The sequence below is a fragment of the Kogia breviceps genome, chromosome 9, assembly GCF_026419965.1.
Source record: "Kogia breviceps isolate mKogBre1 chromosome 9, mKogBre1 haplotype 1, whole genome shotgun sequence".
NCBI lineage: Eukaryota > Metazoa > Chordata > Mammalia > Artiodactyla > Physeteridae > Kogia > Kogia breviceps.
In genome coordinates, this window is record NC_081318.1 from 3,205,981 (window position 1) to 3,222,675 (window position 16,695).

Sequence of the window (16,695 nt, forward strand, 5' to 3'; positions counted from 1 at the left end):
TAAATGCACGCTTTTCATCGTGCTCATTTCCCCACAGGAAGATAACCTGTTACCCCGTGAGTTTGGTTGTAACTCAGTAAAGCTGCACAGTCCAAGGGGAGACTCTGAAAATTTGAGGTGAATCTTAAAATCTACTTGAGTTAAAAAATTAGATTTTACATAACAATTTAAGAGATAGGTAGTATGCTTTGGTTAAATAGTGTAGGGTTTCTTTTTGTATCAGTATTCATTTATGGCTAAAAATAAATCGTTGATTTTAGGTAGCTAGTTTAAGGGGAGTGAAGTCTTTACAACTTTTAAAACTATGAGTGAATACTTCTGAAGAGTCAAAACTATAATGTGAGGCAGCATATGAATAGAGTGGATTTGTCAAACAGACTAGCTGACTACACACAGAAAATAAATGGCATGTTGAAAACAAATTCATTTTTTTGCATTTTTTGATAAATGTATGGAGAAAATATATAAATGGCATGAGAAACTATCCTTTGTATTCTTGAATTTTTTAAATGTTTTAAATTGAGAAGAATGAAGGAATTTCATAACAATCAATAGAGAAACAAAGTAGGTTGATTAGTCTTTGGAGAAGGGAGCTGGTTTCTGGGTGTAAATACTTCACCCCCGCTGAAGGCTGAAGGTGGAGCTGGGGAGAGACCCTGGGATCCTCCAGCCCGGCCCCCTGCCAACAGCAGGAAGTGGATTTAGTGTAGGGCCCCAATTATGTGTTTTCCGGAGAATTGCTGTTGTCCAAGGCTTTAGAGCAGGTGGGTCCGACTCTGTCGGTTAACCGAGCCATGTTTCCAAACTTGTTTATTTTAAAGCCGTTTTATCACGTCACTCTCGTTTAAGATTCCCTGCTCATGTCCCTTTCCCTCGGGCGTGCCTTCCTTTCTGCCCTCTGCCTGCCTGTCAGCGCCCCTGCCCGGTGCCCCCAGCTCACTGCCCCCGCCAGACCCTGCCGGACCCCGGTGTCCAGCGAGGCCTCCCTGCCCTGTGCCCACGGGACTTCGCGCTGCGTTTCTGTTGTATTCCTGTTGTGCATGTTTAACTTCCGTCCAGAACTAGGTCAGAGAATTGTTGCCGCTTTGTGTCTTAGGTAGAATGAGCTCGACAAGCCCTCGCCCACCTGACTGAGGAGCGTGCCCGCTCTCCCAGGGCTGCCTGTGGCCCTGAAGGTGCCCCGTCTTCAGTGACACTCCGCACAGAGTGGCAGTCAGTGACAACCAGGTCGGCGGCAGGCTGCCTAGCGTTCCTGAGAGCCTCTAGCTAGGGTCCCTAGCTGTGTGCAGCGCTATCTAAAGTTGCCTTTGTAAAAGCTAATTCGGCCGACCTGAGGCCGCCCTATGACCGTTGCTGCACGGTTCGTTGTGTCTCGGGTCCTCTGTCTGAAAGGGGTGTGAGCTTGTCCTCTGGGTAAAGTGGCAACAGCAGGAGGTGCATCCCTCTCCTAAAGTTCTTGCTTCGGTGCGCACTGCCGGGAGATCTGATCAAACTTGCGGTGTGGTTTCTCTGTGTGCTTGTGCTTCACCCGCAGGAGAAATATGAATGTGCTTTAAAGAGAGCAAGTATTAAAATCGTGACGCCCGACTGGGTCCTGGATTGCATATCTGAGAAGACCAAAAAGGACGAAGCACTTTACCATCCTCGTCTCATCATTTATGAAGAGGAAGAGGAGGAGGAGGAGGAGGAGGAGGAGGAGGAGGAGGAGGAGGTGGAAAACGAGGAACAAGATTCCCAAAATGAGGGCAGCACAGATGAGAAGTCGAGCCCTGCCAGCTCTCAGGGAGGCTCCCCCTCGGGTGACCAGCAGTTTTCACCCAAATCGAACACTGAAAAGTCTAAAGGGGAGTTGATGTTTGATGATTCTTCAGATTCGTCACCTGAAAAACAAGAGAGGAATTTAAACTGGACGCCCGCGGAGGTCCCTCAGCTCGTGGCGGCGAAGCGCAGGCCGCCTCCTGGCCAGGAGCCCGGCTTGATCAACTTGTGTGCCAACGTGCCGCCGGTCCCAGGGAACATCCTGCCCCCCGAGGTCCGCGGTAATTTAATGGCTTCAGGACAAAACCTCCAGAGTTCCGAGAGGTCAGAGGTGATAGCTGCTTGGAGTCCAGCTGTGCGGACGTTGCGAAATATCACTAATAACGCTGACATTCAGCAGATCAGCCGGCCGGCCAACGTAGCACACGTAAGTCACCCTTTACAGAGCAAAGGTTTCAATGCTGGAGTCTACAGTCTTGTAAGATCTTTATTTTATCGTCTTCCGCTGCTTCAGGACAGGGATCTTACAAGCAGTATTTATTTGCCTGAGAGCACGTCCCACGGTCTTTATCTGTGTGTATGTACACGTGTACGTATTTCAGTGTCATAAATGCCGCGTACGAGAGGGTGACGGCCGGCACATAGTGGGAGACCCGACTCTGCTGAGTTGGCACCAGGACGCCAGTGGCGGGCGCTGTCCCCGCAGACGGCTTCCACTGTTGCGCGGGTTCATCAGCGGTGGCAGCAGAGAAGCCTGCGGGCTACCAGCTGTTCCTTGTTTGCTAATATACCGAACTTCATGGTAGACAAATGGCATAACATAAATTAATTCACTTGTCGATGGAGCCTTGATTTTAATTTACAGTTTTGTGATTGGAGCCTGTTGGTACAGGATGGACCTTGAAAGTTTGCGTAAATGTTTTTCACTTGAAGAAGGAGAGGCGGTCGTCTGGGTGGCGTGGGCCCGCCTGCGTATCTGGGGCTCCGGAGGCAAGATGGTGAATGAGACAGACGGGCCCCGCCCTCCTTGCAGGTGGAGCAGTCAGCATAGGTGTTCGGAAGGCAGTGATAAGGGGTCGTGTACTGTAAGGGCCGCTGGGGGAGGAGGCCCCTTAAATTAAGCGGAGTCTCAACTGCAGGCGGCCCTGGGCAGAACTGAGGGTGAAGGGGCAGCAGCTGTGAAGACCCCGGAGTAGGCGTGACCTTGCTGTGTTGTGTTCCGAGGCGGCGGTCCCCAACCTTTCTGGCCCCAGGGACCGGTTTTTCCGCGGGCGGGCAGACGGGGGTGGGGGGGATGGTGCAGGCAGTGACGCAGGCGACAGGCAGCGGCAGGTGAAGCTTCGCCGCCCGCCCGCCACTCACCTGCTGCGCGGCCCGGTTCCTAACGGGGGGTTGGGGACCCCTGTTCTAAGGGAGGAAAGTCAGTGAGACTTGAACTCAGGTGAGTGGGTGGAGATTGACACGTAGGGTCCTGTCTTCCATGTAAGGAGCCACTGGGGGATCCCCTCGGGGTGGGCAAGTAGCTACTTCTTTTGTTTGTTTGTTTATTTGTTTTTTTGTGTTTTTTTGCGGTACGCGGGCCTCTCACTGTTGTGGCCTCTCCCGTTGCGGAGCACAGGCTCCGGACGCGCAGGCGCAGCGGCCACGGCTCACGGGCCCAGCCGCTCCGCGGCACATGGGATCCTCCCGGACCAGGGCACGAACCCGCGTCCCCTGCATCGGCAGGCGGACTCTCAACCACTGCGCCACCAGGGAAGCCCTGGTACTTCTTATTACGAGTCGCAGCACCACAGTCAAGTCTGATGGTGGGGGAGGTTTCAAAGAGTCCTTATTGGTTAAAGATGCATGAAAAGCGCTGTTCCTCCCCTGCCTCGGGTTCAGCAGTGCCCAGCTGATAGTGCCTGGTCCTCGAGACACTGGAGGGGTGGCGTCCAGAGAAAGGCGGGCAGAGTGTGTGGGGAGAGACGGGGCTCGGGGACTTCGGGGACGAGGTTCCGACAGTCGCCACGAGATTCTGGGAAGACGTGTTACTGCAGGCGGTTGGGAGCCAGTGTTAAGTTGTTGAGCCCGGCTTGGGCTCTCACCAAGCGTGAGCACAGTGGGCTCTGGCCCAGGCAGGGGTGGGGCTGCGTGGAGAGCAGCCCCGCGGTGATGGGTACCTGGCAGCCCGGAAGGGAAAGCAGTTTTGGGGGTGCGGTGGCTTTGGTGATAAAGGCGGAGGAGAGCGAGGTCACGCACCAGTCACTGACGGGCCGCGTTCCGCTCAACACGTTTAGTTTGGCCCAGATAATTTAAATTGGATTTGTTTGCCCAAATCGTGAGATTCTCTGTGACGATGGGGTTTCCGGGCTGTTTTGAGAAGTGGATGGTGTCGTAGAACGGAGCTGGCATCTGAAGTCTGAGCGGTGCCCATCCTTCACGGCTGAGCAGCAGCTGCGCCCCGTGGAACGGGGCTCCACGTGTGTGCTCACTTCCCACACTCCGGCCTTCCCGAACTCCATCCCGTCACACTTTGTGTTAACCCCTCTGGTCCTGGAGGTGAGTTAGAGTCTGAAGGGTGATTGGCAGCCAGTGGCTGAGGGAAGGAGGAGGAGGTCCCTGAGATGAGATGGTCAGAGGATGGCAGGGCCAGGCCTCGCCCGATGGTGTCACCAAGGCTCAGGGAGAAGACGGAGCCCAGGAGAGAGTGGGTGCATCTGTGGGCGCCTGGGCCCGCGTGTCAGCACCCAGTTCCGCAGGGGCCTCGCGGGGAGCGAGGAGGTGGTCGGAAGCCGGAGCACGTGGGGCTGGCGGGATGTGGATGCCAGGCCAGAGGCAGAGCACAGAGAGGAGATCAGACGTTGGGGGCGGGGGGGGCTGGAGGGCCAGCCGGTCTGGAGAGGCGACCTGGGCCATCCAGGGGACCTGCCCTGCTGGCAGGCAGAGACCCGCGGGGGCGCTGGGAGGATGCAGGAGCCGGTGTGCAAAGCCTCTTCCCCCGTCCTCAGCGGAGGAACTGGATGGATTCCGTTCACTGGCGGGGTAGAAAGCACTGCTGATCGGTGACGGCATTTCTACCGGATTCCGCATTTTTCAAATACAGTGGATGTTGACTTAAACCCCAAGTTCCCTCCATTTGGATGTAGTGGTAAACTCATCTCATTGGAAATGGAAATGCTGACTACACCGGGGTGGGGGGGTAGCGGGGGGGCTGGGCGTATCTCTGCCTTTGCGTCGTCCTGCAGGTCAGACCTCCGTAGAAGACGGACCTGATCTACTCAGCCGCGTGCAGAGGCGGGACCAGTTCTAGCGAGGCAATGGTTTTGATCACTAAGGAGAACCCTTACGAAGAGGTCTTCTGAGGGTTCTTCAGCGGTGTCAGAACACTGGGCCATTTTGCTGCTAGATGTGAAGAAAATGAACCTTCGAAATGTTAGAAATAAAAGATTTGGTTTAAAATTGGATCAGGGGGTTGAGGAAACATAGCAACCATCAGACTCCTGTTCAGACTGCACATTTCTGGAGGCTAGGAGCCGAGTGGTGTGTATCATGCCGTTTTGTATAAAACGTTGTGGCTCAGTATTAAGTAGTTTAAACAAGGACTGTGACAACTATGAGGGAAAGATGCAGCCTCGACACTCACTAAACATTGCCGTTTGCAGTACGGCGGCTCACGTGCCCAAGCAGCTAAGAGTCTTTTTTCTCTGATTCTTCAGGACTGACATAGTTTCTCAGCCAGAGGCAGATCGGAGGGTTGAACAAGCCATCTGATGAGTGTGCGGGGTGTTCTAAGGGGCACCTCGCTCCCCGGCCGGGCTGGCCAGCTGCACGCACGGCTTTCCAGGCCGTCGTCCACCTCTCCGCCCGTCTGGGCTCTTGTCAGCATCTCTGTCTGCTCTGAGTTGCCCTCCTGTTGCGTCCTGGCCTCCCCCAGCCCCTTCAGATCATGGTCGCCCACGGAAGGGGCCTCCAGCTGCGTCCTGGCCCCGGGCGTTCCTGCCGGCCCACCTGACGCCATCACGAGCTCCAGCAGTCAGGTCCGCCCTGTTCATGATGGCAGGGGGGCAAGCTGTATCAAATTGCCTAGGCTGTTTACTTCTGGGGGCGAGAGAGTGACATACGTGCAAAAGTTTAAATTTTAATGCTACCACGGGCTGTAAAGTGATGGTTAACTCCCTCCCACCCCGACCCCATTACCCCTGTGCCAGACCAGTGTCATCTGTATGGGCTCGTGGCCCATCTACAGATAGCCAGGCAGGGTCCCTTCCCCACTCCCGCCTGCTTTTCTACAGAAATGTTAGCATCCCAAATGGTGTTCTGTATACTTGGGCAGGGTATGTGGTGAGGTTCATTTCTCCCTCCACTTTACTGGTATTTTTTAACACTTGCGTAGAGAAGAATTAGTTATCCTGTTAATTACAAATGTATTGAAAACTGTTTTTCCTGCTCAGAGCTCAACTTGAGGAGTTTTCAAAGTACCCAAAGAGTCTCCTTATAGAGATGTCTTACCTCTAGGCTGATTGAGTTTAACTTAATTCAATTTTAATTTATTTCACCACGAAATCCAAAGTCTGTTACTCTTGCAAATTATATAACCTTTATGTTTTGGAGTCTGTTTTAAGTGCAAGAGATATGTCAAAAACATATTTGAGATTTTTGTATAGGTTTGGTTTATGTGAAAGTTGCATTTCTGGAGTTTTATTTAAATGACAAGGATGTTTTAATAGGGATAAATTGTATCGATTGACTTTTGGTAAAATCTGTTTGTTTCTGGTTTCCTTGACCATGAGAAGTTGGCTTCCAATTTTTACTTGAGCATGTTGGGAAAATTCATCGTATGACACGTTTCTTTTATTCCATCCAGCGCTGCGCAGGGTAGTAAAATGACATGGCGATCTGACGCTCAGCAAGCTGGTGTCTCCTGGTCCCGGTCCGGCCCCTTCCCGCCCTGCAGCTTGTTCCGCTCTCGGGCCGACTCCTGTCCCTGGGAGGGAGGGTGAGCTCAACCTCAGCTGGCTGGCGGCGGGGTTCTCTAGCTTGAGGTGTCCTGCCGCACGTGTGGAGCTCCCATCACCTCTGAGGCAGGCGAGTGTACCAGCTGTGCTGAGGGCCTCTCAGCTCGGGGAAGGTCGACCACGCAAGCAAACCTAGTGCTGGTGTCTCTTCCGCCCCCTGTTCGTGTGGCAGAGCAGGACGACTGCAGACGGGCGGGGCCGGCGGCTGCTCTCCAGGGTGGCTTGTGTCCCGTGCCTTCACTCGGGTGGGGTCTCTGCGTCCTCCTCTGCAGGACCCCTTGCTCCGTTGGGAAGCGGCGGCTGTGGGAAGGAGGCTGGGGTCAGGCTCTCTGGCTGCCGGTGCCTTCACGGCCGGGCAGCAGGGGGCCCCGGAGGGACAAGGCCGCGCCCCGGGGCCGGCGAGGGCAGTGTGGGCAGCACCCGTCCCCCTGCTCTGGAGCACATCAGCCACGTGTGCTCATGTCGGGCAGCCGTCACTCATGAGCTTATTCCACTTCACCTAGGTCCGTTTCACATTTTGGTGAAAATGTCTCACAATATGAATTCATTTGCTTCCCTGAGACTGGTGATGCTTAGTGCACAGGAGACAACGGCAGTTGTGTTTGCACCGTCCGGTTAGCGAACGTCTGGCTGACGGGCGTGTAGGGTGTGCCGTCGCCCTCCTGACGGGGGCCGGGGAGCACACGTCAGCAGCTGCCCGTGACCACCTCGCCTGATTTCTGTTTCCAGATCTTACAGTCCCTCGCAGCTCCGACAAAGACCTTAGAGCCGCAGGTGAACCACGGCCAGCAGGGCCATGCGAACGCAGCGCTGCTCAGCCAGGCGAAAGCGACCCCGGAGCCACATCTGTCGCCGCCACCACCGCCGCCGGCCCCGCCGCCCGTCCTGCACCTGCCGCCCCAGCAGGCCCTGCAGCTCCAGCAGCAGCCTTACCCGCCACCGCCGCATCCGTTTCGGCCGCCGCCGCAGGCCCACCAGCCTCAGTTCCCCCCGCAGCAGCAGGCGCTGCAGCACCAGCTCGCACACCTGCAGCAGCTCCAGCGCCTGCACCAGCAGCAGCAGATGCAAGCGCAGACACCCCAGGCCCCGCCGTGCCAGCCGCAGCACCAGCTCTTTGGGCACGACCCAGCAGTAGAGAGTTAGTAATGTGGTTTCTTCCTTCTTTTTCTCCCAAAAGTCCTGTACTTACTTGGAGAGTGTTTGCAGGTAGGGTAAGGATTCATGCCAAAATAACTCTTAGAAAATGGGGAATGGGGGTCTCGTTACCTAACAAAGGCTATCGTTAGGAGGGTGGAACAGTTAGATTTCTTTGGTACTTTGGGACGCCACACCCTGAAGCGAGCACCGGTGTCCATAGAACGTCAGGCGCTGCCGCAGGGACCAGCTCGGGTTGCTCAGTGCCCAGGCAGAATCCGTTGGTTTCATGTTCTCAGTCACTTAACGTAGAGACAGGCGAGCAACTACTCTTGCAGCAGTATGCCAGAGGTCCTCCCCGTACTGGTGGGTACGTGATGGTCAAGCGTGACTCGCTTCGCGCATTCATATCGAACTCTGCAAAAGGAGCTTGTTTATGTTTTGTGCACACATTCATGGGGTGGGGACTTTAATTTGTATGCTTCTATTCTAGTTCCAGAAGAAGGCTTCCTACTGGGATGTGTGTTTGCAATTGCGGATTATCCAGAGCAGATGTCTGACAAACAGCTGCTGGCCACCTGGAAAAGGGTAAGGTTACTGAGATGCAGATACACATACATATACGTATACACATACATATAATATCTGAAGGTGTTATGGGCGTTTTTATTAACATCCCCTGGGACCTTGGGCAGATCCGCTATCTGGGCTTCAGTTTTCCCAACTGTAAGGGGAAAAGGTTGGACTTTCTCATTCTTAAGGTTATTTTCAGTCCTGAAATTCTGAGTGGCACGGATGACTTGTATATAACCGTGGGTGTGGGAAGAAGATAGGGTTTTGGTGCCCTCGGGTTGGGACCCTGGACTTGTATGTACCTGTGTCATCCCTGATCTCCAAAGGCGAGTGGTTGGAAGGGGCCGCGGTGTCTTCTAGCCCAGGTGTGGCACTGCGATTTATTAGTTTGCACAGTGGCCTCTAAAGAAAAGGAAAAGTAACCACTTGCTCTTGCAGTGCCACAAATCAAAATTGAGTCCAATTTTCTTTAAAAACATGAGTTTGTGTGCTTCAGATGCCTCTTCAGTGGGCTTCCCTGTAAGCATTGTTGGTGTTTAAGCTCCCGCCATGTGCCAGGCAGTGTCAGACCTAGGGAACGCTGGTGACTGAACAGGAGTGAGGAAACCGTGAGACGGGTGGAGGAACAGCCGCACGCTCAGGTGACGGTGAACAGCGCGTTGGGTGCTGGAGAGCCTGGAGAGGGGCGCCAGCCGGGGCGGGGGCTTCTTAAGCAGAGGACCCCGTCTGTGAGGCCGAGGCCGAGTAAGAGTTCAGGAGTGGGGGGGGTCCCGGTGGAGAGAGTGGCGTCGGCAGGGCCGCGGGGCTGCGGAAGGGGCGCACTCCAGGGTCCGGGGTCAGGCTTGGGGTCCAAGAGGCACGGAGGGCTGGAGACCAAGGCCAGGCCGTCCCTTCTAAGACCCGACTTACCTGGCACGTCGCAGGAACCGGAGTTTGCTCCGCATCGTCTTGAGAGCGTGTGGAGCGTGGGCAGGTGCGCGTGTGGCCGTGAGATGTTGGGCACGGGGGGCCGGGGAGGTGGCTGGGCTGGGGCTTGGTTGGGAAGCGCTGAGCACCCGAAGGAGGCCAGTCGCCAGGGGCCAGGGAGGAGACAGACGCCTGTCTGAGAGTTACAGCGGCAGCCTTTTTTTTAAAATTATGGAAGTGTAGTGGGTAATGATATTTAGAAACTATCCCGAAAAAAAAAAAGTGGAACAAAATTCAGAGATACGAAGAGGCTTGCTTTTGGTTTTGGGGGGTTTTGTTTTTGTTTGTCAGTTAAAGGGTTAGTCCGAGAGGTCCAAAATTAAATCCTAGAAGTTTGGGAACAGAGGAAATGAAGGCAAGAAAGTTGAAAGAAGGTCGCTTACAACCGAGGGGCGTTTCTGCAGATTGAAAGGAGAGAAGAGGGCGCTGTTCAGGCCGCCGTGAAGGCACAGCGTGTGAGGGCTGCCTGGGCTCAGGGCCGAGGACGCGTACCAGCGGGACCTGGGCGGGTGTCTGGCTGTCAGAGGCAGCCCGTGATTCCCGGCCTGGAATGCCATATCCAGTCCGTCAGTCAGATGAGACCGTGGGATGAAGATATTTTCAGACTCCCCGAGTCACTGTGCCTGCCGTGTGCTGTTCTTACAGACGTGCCGTGCCAGCCAAGAGGAGGGTGTGGCCAAGGGTGGGGCTTGACCCAGAGATGGAAAGGGATTCCGAGGGTGAGGGTGCAGGGCGGCCCAGACAGGAGTGAGAGAGCAGGTGGAGAGGGACCAGCCAGCACTGGAGCGGGGGGCAGCGTCTGGGAGGGACGGCACGGGGTGGAGGAGACAGGTCGCTAGAGGGGCTGGACCGTGGTAAGCGGAGGTGACACCACTGCATTCGTCTTCTGTTGCTGTGTGACGACTCCCCAAGACTCAGTGACTTGAAACAACAGACGCCTACTACCCTGTGGTTCCTGTGTGGGCTGGAAGTCCTGAAGGAGCTTAGCGGGTGGCTAGAGCCCTGGCCCCCAGGAGGCTGCATCTGAGGGCTCTGCGGGGCTGTAGGAACGGCTTAGCATGCCGCCCCCATGGCTCTTGGGGGGCCCAGCCCCCCGCCCCGGGCCTCTCCAGGGAGCCAGTCCGCTCAGCGTGGTGCTGGCTCCTCCGTGGCTTTGCTGAGGCCGCGTGCCATCGCCGGCCGTGCTCTGTTGGTCTGGCCCAGCCCCCGGAGGGAGGAGCGTCAGGAGACATGCCTTTGAGCCAGCATGTTGCGTTTCTTTGAAGAGTCTGGGAAAGAACTAGTGAAAAGTACATGGAAAGCTAAGAAAAAGACAGGTGAGACAGAGGGGAATGAGGCATTCGTTAACACCAGGGAAAGCAAAAGTTGGTAGCAGAAAGGAACTTCGTCCAGGTGTGCCCTGATAGACCAGTGGTGGGCCGTACTGTATTGAATCCCAAAGGCTGCTTGAAATAGGGACTGTGACAGAACCAAATTAGGAAGGCGCGCGTGTGTGTTTTAGTTTCTGGGGGGAAGGTGGCCTCCACAGTAGGAGGTTGGTAGATAACGTCTAAAGCTAAAAAGCAAAGAAATAGCATGGAATGTATTAGTTATAATATATTCATAATTACCAGAAGAAGGAGTTAAAGAGCTGGATATGGCAGCCCTAGGGGAGTGGAAAGTGAATGGGATAGCAAATTGCTGGTTTTTATGCATCACTTTAATCAACATAAAAATCAAATTTTAAAAGTAGTAAATGGAGAGGAGGGGATCAAGATGGCAGAGGAGCCCAATATGGAGCTCGCCTCCTTCCACAGATAAATCAGAAACACATCTACATGTGGAAACGGCTCTCACACAACATCCACTGGACGCCGGCAGAAGACCTCGGACTTCTGAAGGGTCTGAGGTAGGACAGAAGAAAAAAGAGAAGGGAATCAGGATGGGACCTGTGCCCCTGGGAGGGAGCTGTGAAAGAGGAAAGGTTCCTGCACCCTGGGAGGCCCCCTCCCTGTCAGCGAGATCAGCCGGGACAGAAAGGGAGCTTCCGAACATACAAAGAAGAACTTACACCAATCCTTCTCAGGCTCTTCCGAAAGACTGAAGAGGAGGGAACACTCCCGAAGACCTTCTGTGAAGCCACCATCACCCTGATACCAAAGCCAGACAGAGACACTACCAAAAAAGAAAATTACAGGCCAGTGTATTTGATGAACATAGATGGATGCAGAAATGCTCAACGGAGTATTAGCAGACCTAATCCAACAAAACGTAAAAAAGATGATAACACCACAACCAAGTGGGGTTCAGCCCAAGTTCACGAGGATGGTTCAGCGTACACGGATCAGTCAGTGGGACACACCACATCAACACAAGAAAAGACGGAAACCACGTGATCGTCTCAATAGATGCAGAAAAAGCATTTGACGAAATTCAACATCCATTCGTGATAAAAACTCTTACCAAAGTGGGTATAGAGGGACCAAGATATCATAAAAGCTATTTGTGACAAACCCACAGCCAATACAATACTCAACAGTGGAAAGCTGAAAGCCCTCCTGCTAAAATCTGGAACAAGACTAAGATGCCCACTCTCACCTCTTCTATTCAACATAGTTTTGGAAGTTCTAACCACAGCAATCAGACAAGAATTAAAAGGGTATTCGAATTGATTGGGAAGAGGTAAAATTGTCACTATATTCATAGAACATGATACATACAGAAAACCCTAAAGACTACACACAAAAATGAATTCAGCAAGGTAGGAGGAGGATACAACATACAGAAATCGGTTGTATTTCTTTGTACCAATAATGAAATATCAAAATGGGAATGTAAAAAAAAAATTCTTTTTTTTTTTTTTTTTTTTTTTTTGCGGTACGCGGGCCTCTCACTGTTGTGGCCCCTCCCGTTGCGGAGCACAGGCTCCGGACGCGCAGGCTCAGTGGCCATGGCTCACGGGACCAGCCGCTCCGCGGCATGTGGGATCTTCCCAGGCCGGGGCACAAACCCGTGTCCCCTGCATTGGCAGGCGGACTCTCAACCAGTGCGCCACCAGGGAAGCCCAACAATTCCTTTTAAAATCGTACTCCCCAAAATAAAATACTTAGGAATAAACCTGGCCAAGGAGGTGAAAGACTTCCAGGCTGAGAACTATAAAACATTAATAAAGGAAATTGAAGATGACTGAAAGAAATGGAAAGCTATCCCATGCTCTTGGATGGGAAGAATTTATATTGTTAAAATGGCCATACTACTCAAAGCAATCTACAGGTTTAATGCCACCCCTATCAAATTACCCATGACATTTTGCACAACTAGAACAAATAATCCTAAAATTTATATGGAACCATAAGAGACCCAGAATTGCCAAAGCAATCCTGAAGAAAAAGAACAAAGTAGTAGCCATGACCCTCCCAGACTTCGGACAATACTACAAAGCTGCAGTAATCAACGCGGCGCGTGGTACTGGCACAAAAATAGACGTGGATCAATGGGCACAATGGAGAGCCCAGAAATAAACCCACACACCTACCGTCAGTTAATCTTCAACAAAGGAGGCAAGACTATGCAATGGAGAAGAGACAGTCTCTTCAGCAAGTGGTGCTGGGAAAGGCGGACAGCTGCATGTAAATCAGTGAAGTTAGAACACACCCTCACACAAAACTCAAAGTGGCTTAAAGACTTAAACGTGAGACATGACACCATAAAACTCCTAGAAGAGAACACAGGGAAAACATTCTCTGACTTAAATCATACCAATGTTTTCTTAGGTCAGTCTCCCAAGGCAGTAGAAATAGAAGCAAAAATAAACAAATGGGACCTGATCAAACTTACAAGCTTTTGCACAGCAAAGAAAACCATAAACAAAATGAAAAGGCAACCTACTGACTGGGAGAGAATCTTTGCAAATGATACAACCCAATCGAAAAATGGGTAGAAGGACCTAAAGTAGACATTTCTCTAAAGTAAGCATAGAGATGGCCAATAGGCACATGAAAAGATGCTCGATATCACGAATTATTAGAGAAAAATACAAATCAAAACTACCATGAGGTACCACCTCACACAGGTCAGCATGGCCATCATTAAAAATAACAAATACAAATAACATGCTGGAGAGGGTGTGGAGTAAAGGGAACCCTCCTACACTGTTGGTGGGAATGTAAGTTGGTGCAGCCACTATGGAGAACAGTATGGAAGGTCCTCAAAAAACTAAAACTAGAACTACTGTGTGATCCAGCAGTCCCACTGCTGGGCAAAAACCTGGACAAAACTATAATTCAAAAAGACACGTACCCCTGTGTTCATAGCAGCACTATTCACAATAGCCAAGACGTGGAAGCAACCTAAATGTCCGTCGACAGACGAATGGATAAGGAAGACGTGGTACATACCTACAGCGGAACATTACTCAACCATAAGAAGGGATGAAATCATGCCATTTGCAGCAGCATGGATGGACCTCGAGATGATCATACTGAGTGAAGTAAGCCAGACAGAGAAAGACAGATATCATGTGATATCACTTGGATGTGGAATCTAAAATGCTACACAAATGAACCTATCTACAGAACAGAAGCAGGCTCATGAGCACGGAGAACAGACTTGTCACCGAGAAGCAGTGGGTTGCAGGGGTGGATGGAGTGGGAGGGAGTGGGAGGTCAGCAGGTGCAGGTGAGAGAGCGCAGAGAACGGACAGACGGCAGGGTCCCGCTGTAGCGCACAGGGAGCTGCGTTCAGCGTGCTGTGTCATAAACCGTAACAGAAAAGAGTATTCTAAGAAAAGGATTTGTATGTGTTTGTGTAACTAAATCCCTGTGCTGCACACCTGAAACTAACACCACATGGTAAATCAACTGGACTCCAGTTTAAAAAACATTTCTTTTAATAAAAAATTTTAAAAAGTCATAAATGGAATTGTTTCACGGGGCGGGCCTTTTTTAATATATAAAATTCTTGCTCTTTTCGTGTACAGCGTTGTAAATTTTGACCAGTTCCCCTTCGTACCACACAACTATGTAACCCCTGCAGTCGAGGTACGGGACAGTCCCCTCACCCCAAAAAACTGAATCTGTTTTTTTTTTTTTTTGCGGTATGCGGGCCTCTCACTGCTGTGGCCTCTCCCGTTGCGGAGCACAGGCTCCCGATGCGCAGGCTCAGCGGCCGTGGCTCACGGGCTTAGTCGCTCCGCGGCATGTGGGATCCTCCCGGACCAGGGCACGAACCCGTGTCTCCTGCATCGGCAGGCGGATTCTCAACCACTGCGCCACCAGGGAAGCCCCTGAATCTGTTTTTAAAACTAATTTTCTGGTGTTCACAGACTTCATTTTGACCTCCCCCCCCACCCCCCCGCCTTTTTAGAATAAAGTTTCTGAAAAGCAGTGATTCCAGCCCCGGGGGACGATTGGCAACGTTTGAAACATTTTTCACTGTCGCAGCTGGGGGGGGTGTCATTGGCGTCTCGGGGGGAGAGGTCCGGGGTGCCGCCGGCCCCCGCAGCTCAGAGTCAGCTGGTGTAAAGCGTCCGTGGTGCCCAGTTGAGAAGCCCTGCTTTAGCAAGAGCATTCCACTTTTCCTTTGGAAATTCCCATGAACTGGTGTTAAAGCCCATTGTTATTGTACAGCGCAGGGTGGAAAAGTCCGTAGAGAGAACCGATAACGATAACGTGTCTTTTCTACTTTGGGGGGGAACAAGACTGTGAAAATGTCTAATGGACTCTCTCCATAGCCGTCTTCTTTGAAATTACAATTCCCTCTTCCCCTGAGCACTTCCACCGACTCTGGGTCTTGTGCGTGTCTAGATAATCCAGGCGCACGGAGGTGCCGTGGAGCCCACGTTCTCGAGCCGCTGCACCCACCTGCTCTGCGAGAGTCAAGTGAGCGGGCTGTTCGCGCAGGTGAGTGGGGGCTCGGTGGCGACGGGACCACGTCTGCCCCTTTCTCTGGACGGTGTTAGCTGCGTGTTTGGAAAGGACTCCTTTCTACCTCTGAAAATAGAAAGCTGCTTCTTGCTGATTCTCCTCGGCCTCTGGTGGGATGGATAGATAGATACCTCTGTGGCCACCAGGCCTCGCTGTCTGTGAGGAATGGAGAAGGGAGAATCCCAGGCGGTGCTAGGGGAGGGTAGACGGCCTTCCGCGCCAGTCCAGGGCCACACTGGACAAAGAGCTTGCGGAAGCAGGATTTCTTAACTGTTGCGGGATTCGTATGCAGGCCGGAGCTGCTGTCCTCCTGCAGAGCAGACGCTTCCTCCTCAGTATTACCTGCTCTCATCCCCTGAAGGTTCATTTCTTCTCTTTTCTTACAAATGTTATTTGTAGACAGACGGGTGTCAGTGTGTGTGACACACGGCCTCTAAGGAACCCCGGTTACAGAGTAGGTAGTGGTGCCTGTGGGGAGGTGCCCTGTGCTGAATTTTAGGTGAGCAGTTACGTTCTTTCATGACTTATGTGCAGGACCCTCTGTGTTCTCATGGGGCGGTTTTAATTTTGATCAGAAATGTCATCTCCTTCCACGACTGAAGTTATTTCCAGGCTTGTCAGACGTGTAGCTCTTCTCCCCGTGGTCGGCTCTTGTTCTGGGGTGGCCAGTAACGTTTTCGGGGTGTGTTAAAATTAACCTGTGACACTGTTGCAGTTGATGACCTCAGTAAATTGAGTGCTAAGCTCATGAAATTCCTTTATTTATAGGACTCCCATTAAAGGTGGCCTTGTTAGCTGTCCCGCCTTACAGTCAGTCTGTGTTTAGCCTGCAGTGAAAGCCCCCGAGACCAGCCCGTGCTCTTGCGTTTGCAGGCGGTGAAGGAGAGGAAGAGGTGTGTCACGGCGCACTGGCTGAACGCGGTGCTGAAGAAGAAGCGGCTCGTGCCGCCCCATCGGGCCCTACACTTCCCCGTGGCCTTCCCGCCCGGGGGGAGGCCGTGCTCCCAGCACGTAAGGCTCACCCCTTCTCCTCTGCCGGGTGGGCTCGTCTGCTCCCGTGTCCTCCGTGGGCTGTGAACGGCCCACCGGCCGGTGCCGAACGCGATAGGCATCTCATTTCCTTCCGTTCTCCTGTAACAGTCGCGGCTTCCTGCGCGGTCGCTGTTGCATTGATTCTCCTAAGTCTTTGACACCGTTTTATAAATTCCTGAAGTACAGCAAGCGACTTACACCAGAAGTGGCCGCTGTTGGCCAGACGTTATCACTTGTGGGTTCTCCCACTGAGCTGAGCTCAGAATTGGGATCAGTAAGAAGAACTGACTAATATTTATATGCTTAATAGAATAACTTCATTAAGATGATCTGAA

At 52.5% G+C, this 16,695-nt stretch overlaps 1 protein-coding gene across 1 annotated transcript in view; it reads left to right on the forward strand.

The window, feature by feature from the left end:
- The window catches only part of PAXIP1 (PAX interacting protein 1), a 54,710-nt gene that overhangs the window by 17,636 nt on the left and 20,379 nt on the right, over positions 1–16,695 (forward strand). Inside the window, 5 exon segments of the mRNA XM_067041757.1 lie at positions 1,535–2,185; positions 7,482–7,890; positions 8,380–8,474; positions 15,209–15,304; positions 16,202–16,339. Of these exon segments, the coding sequence (XP_066897858.1) occupies positions 1,535–2,185; positions 7,482–7,890; positions 8,380–8,474; positions 15,209–15,304; positions 16,202–16,339 (1,389 nt within the window).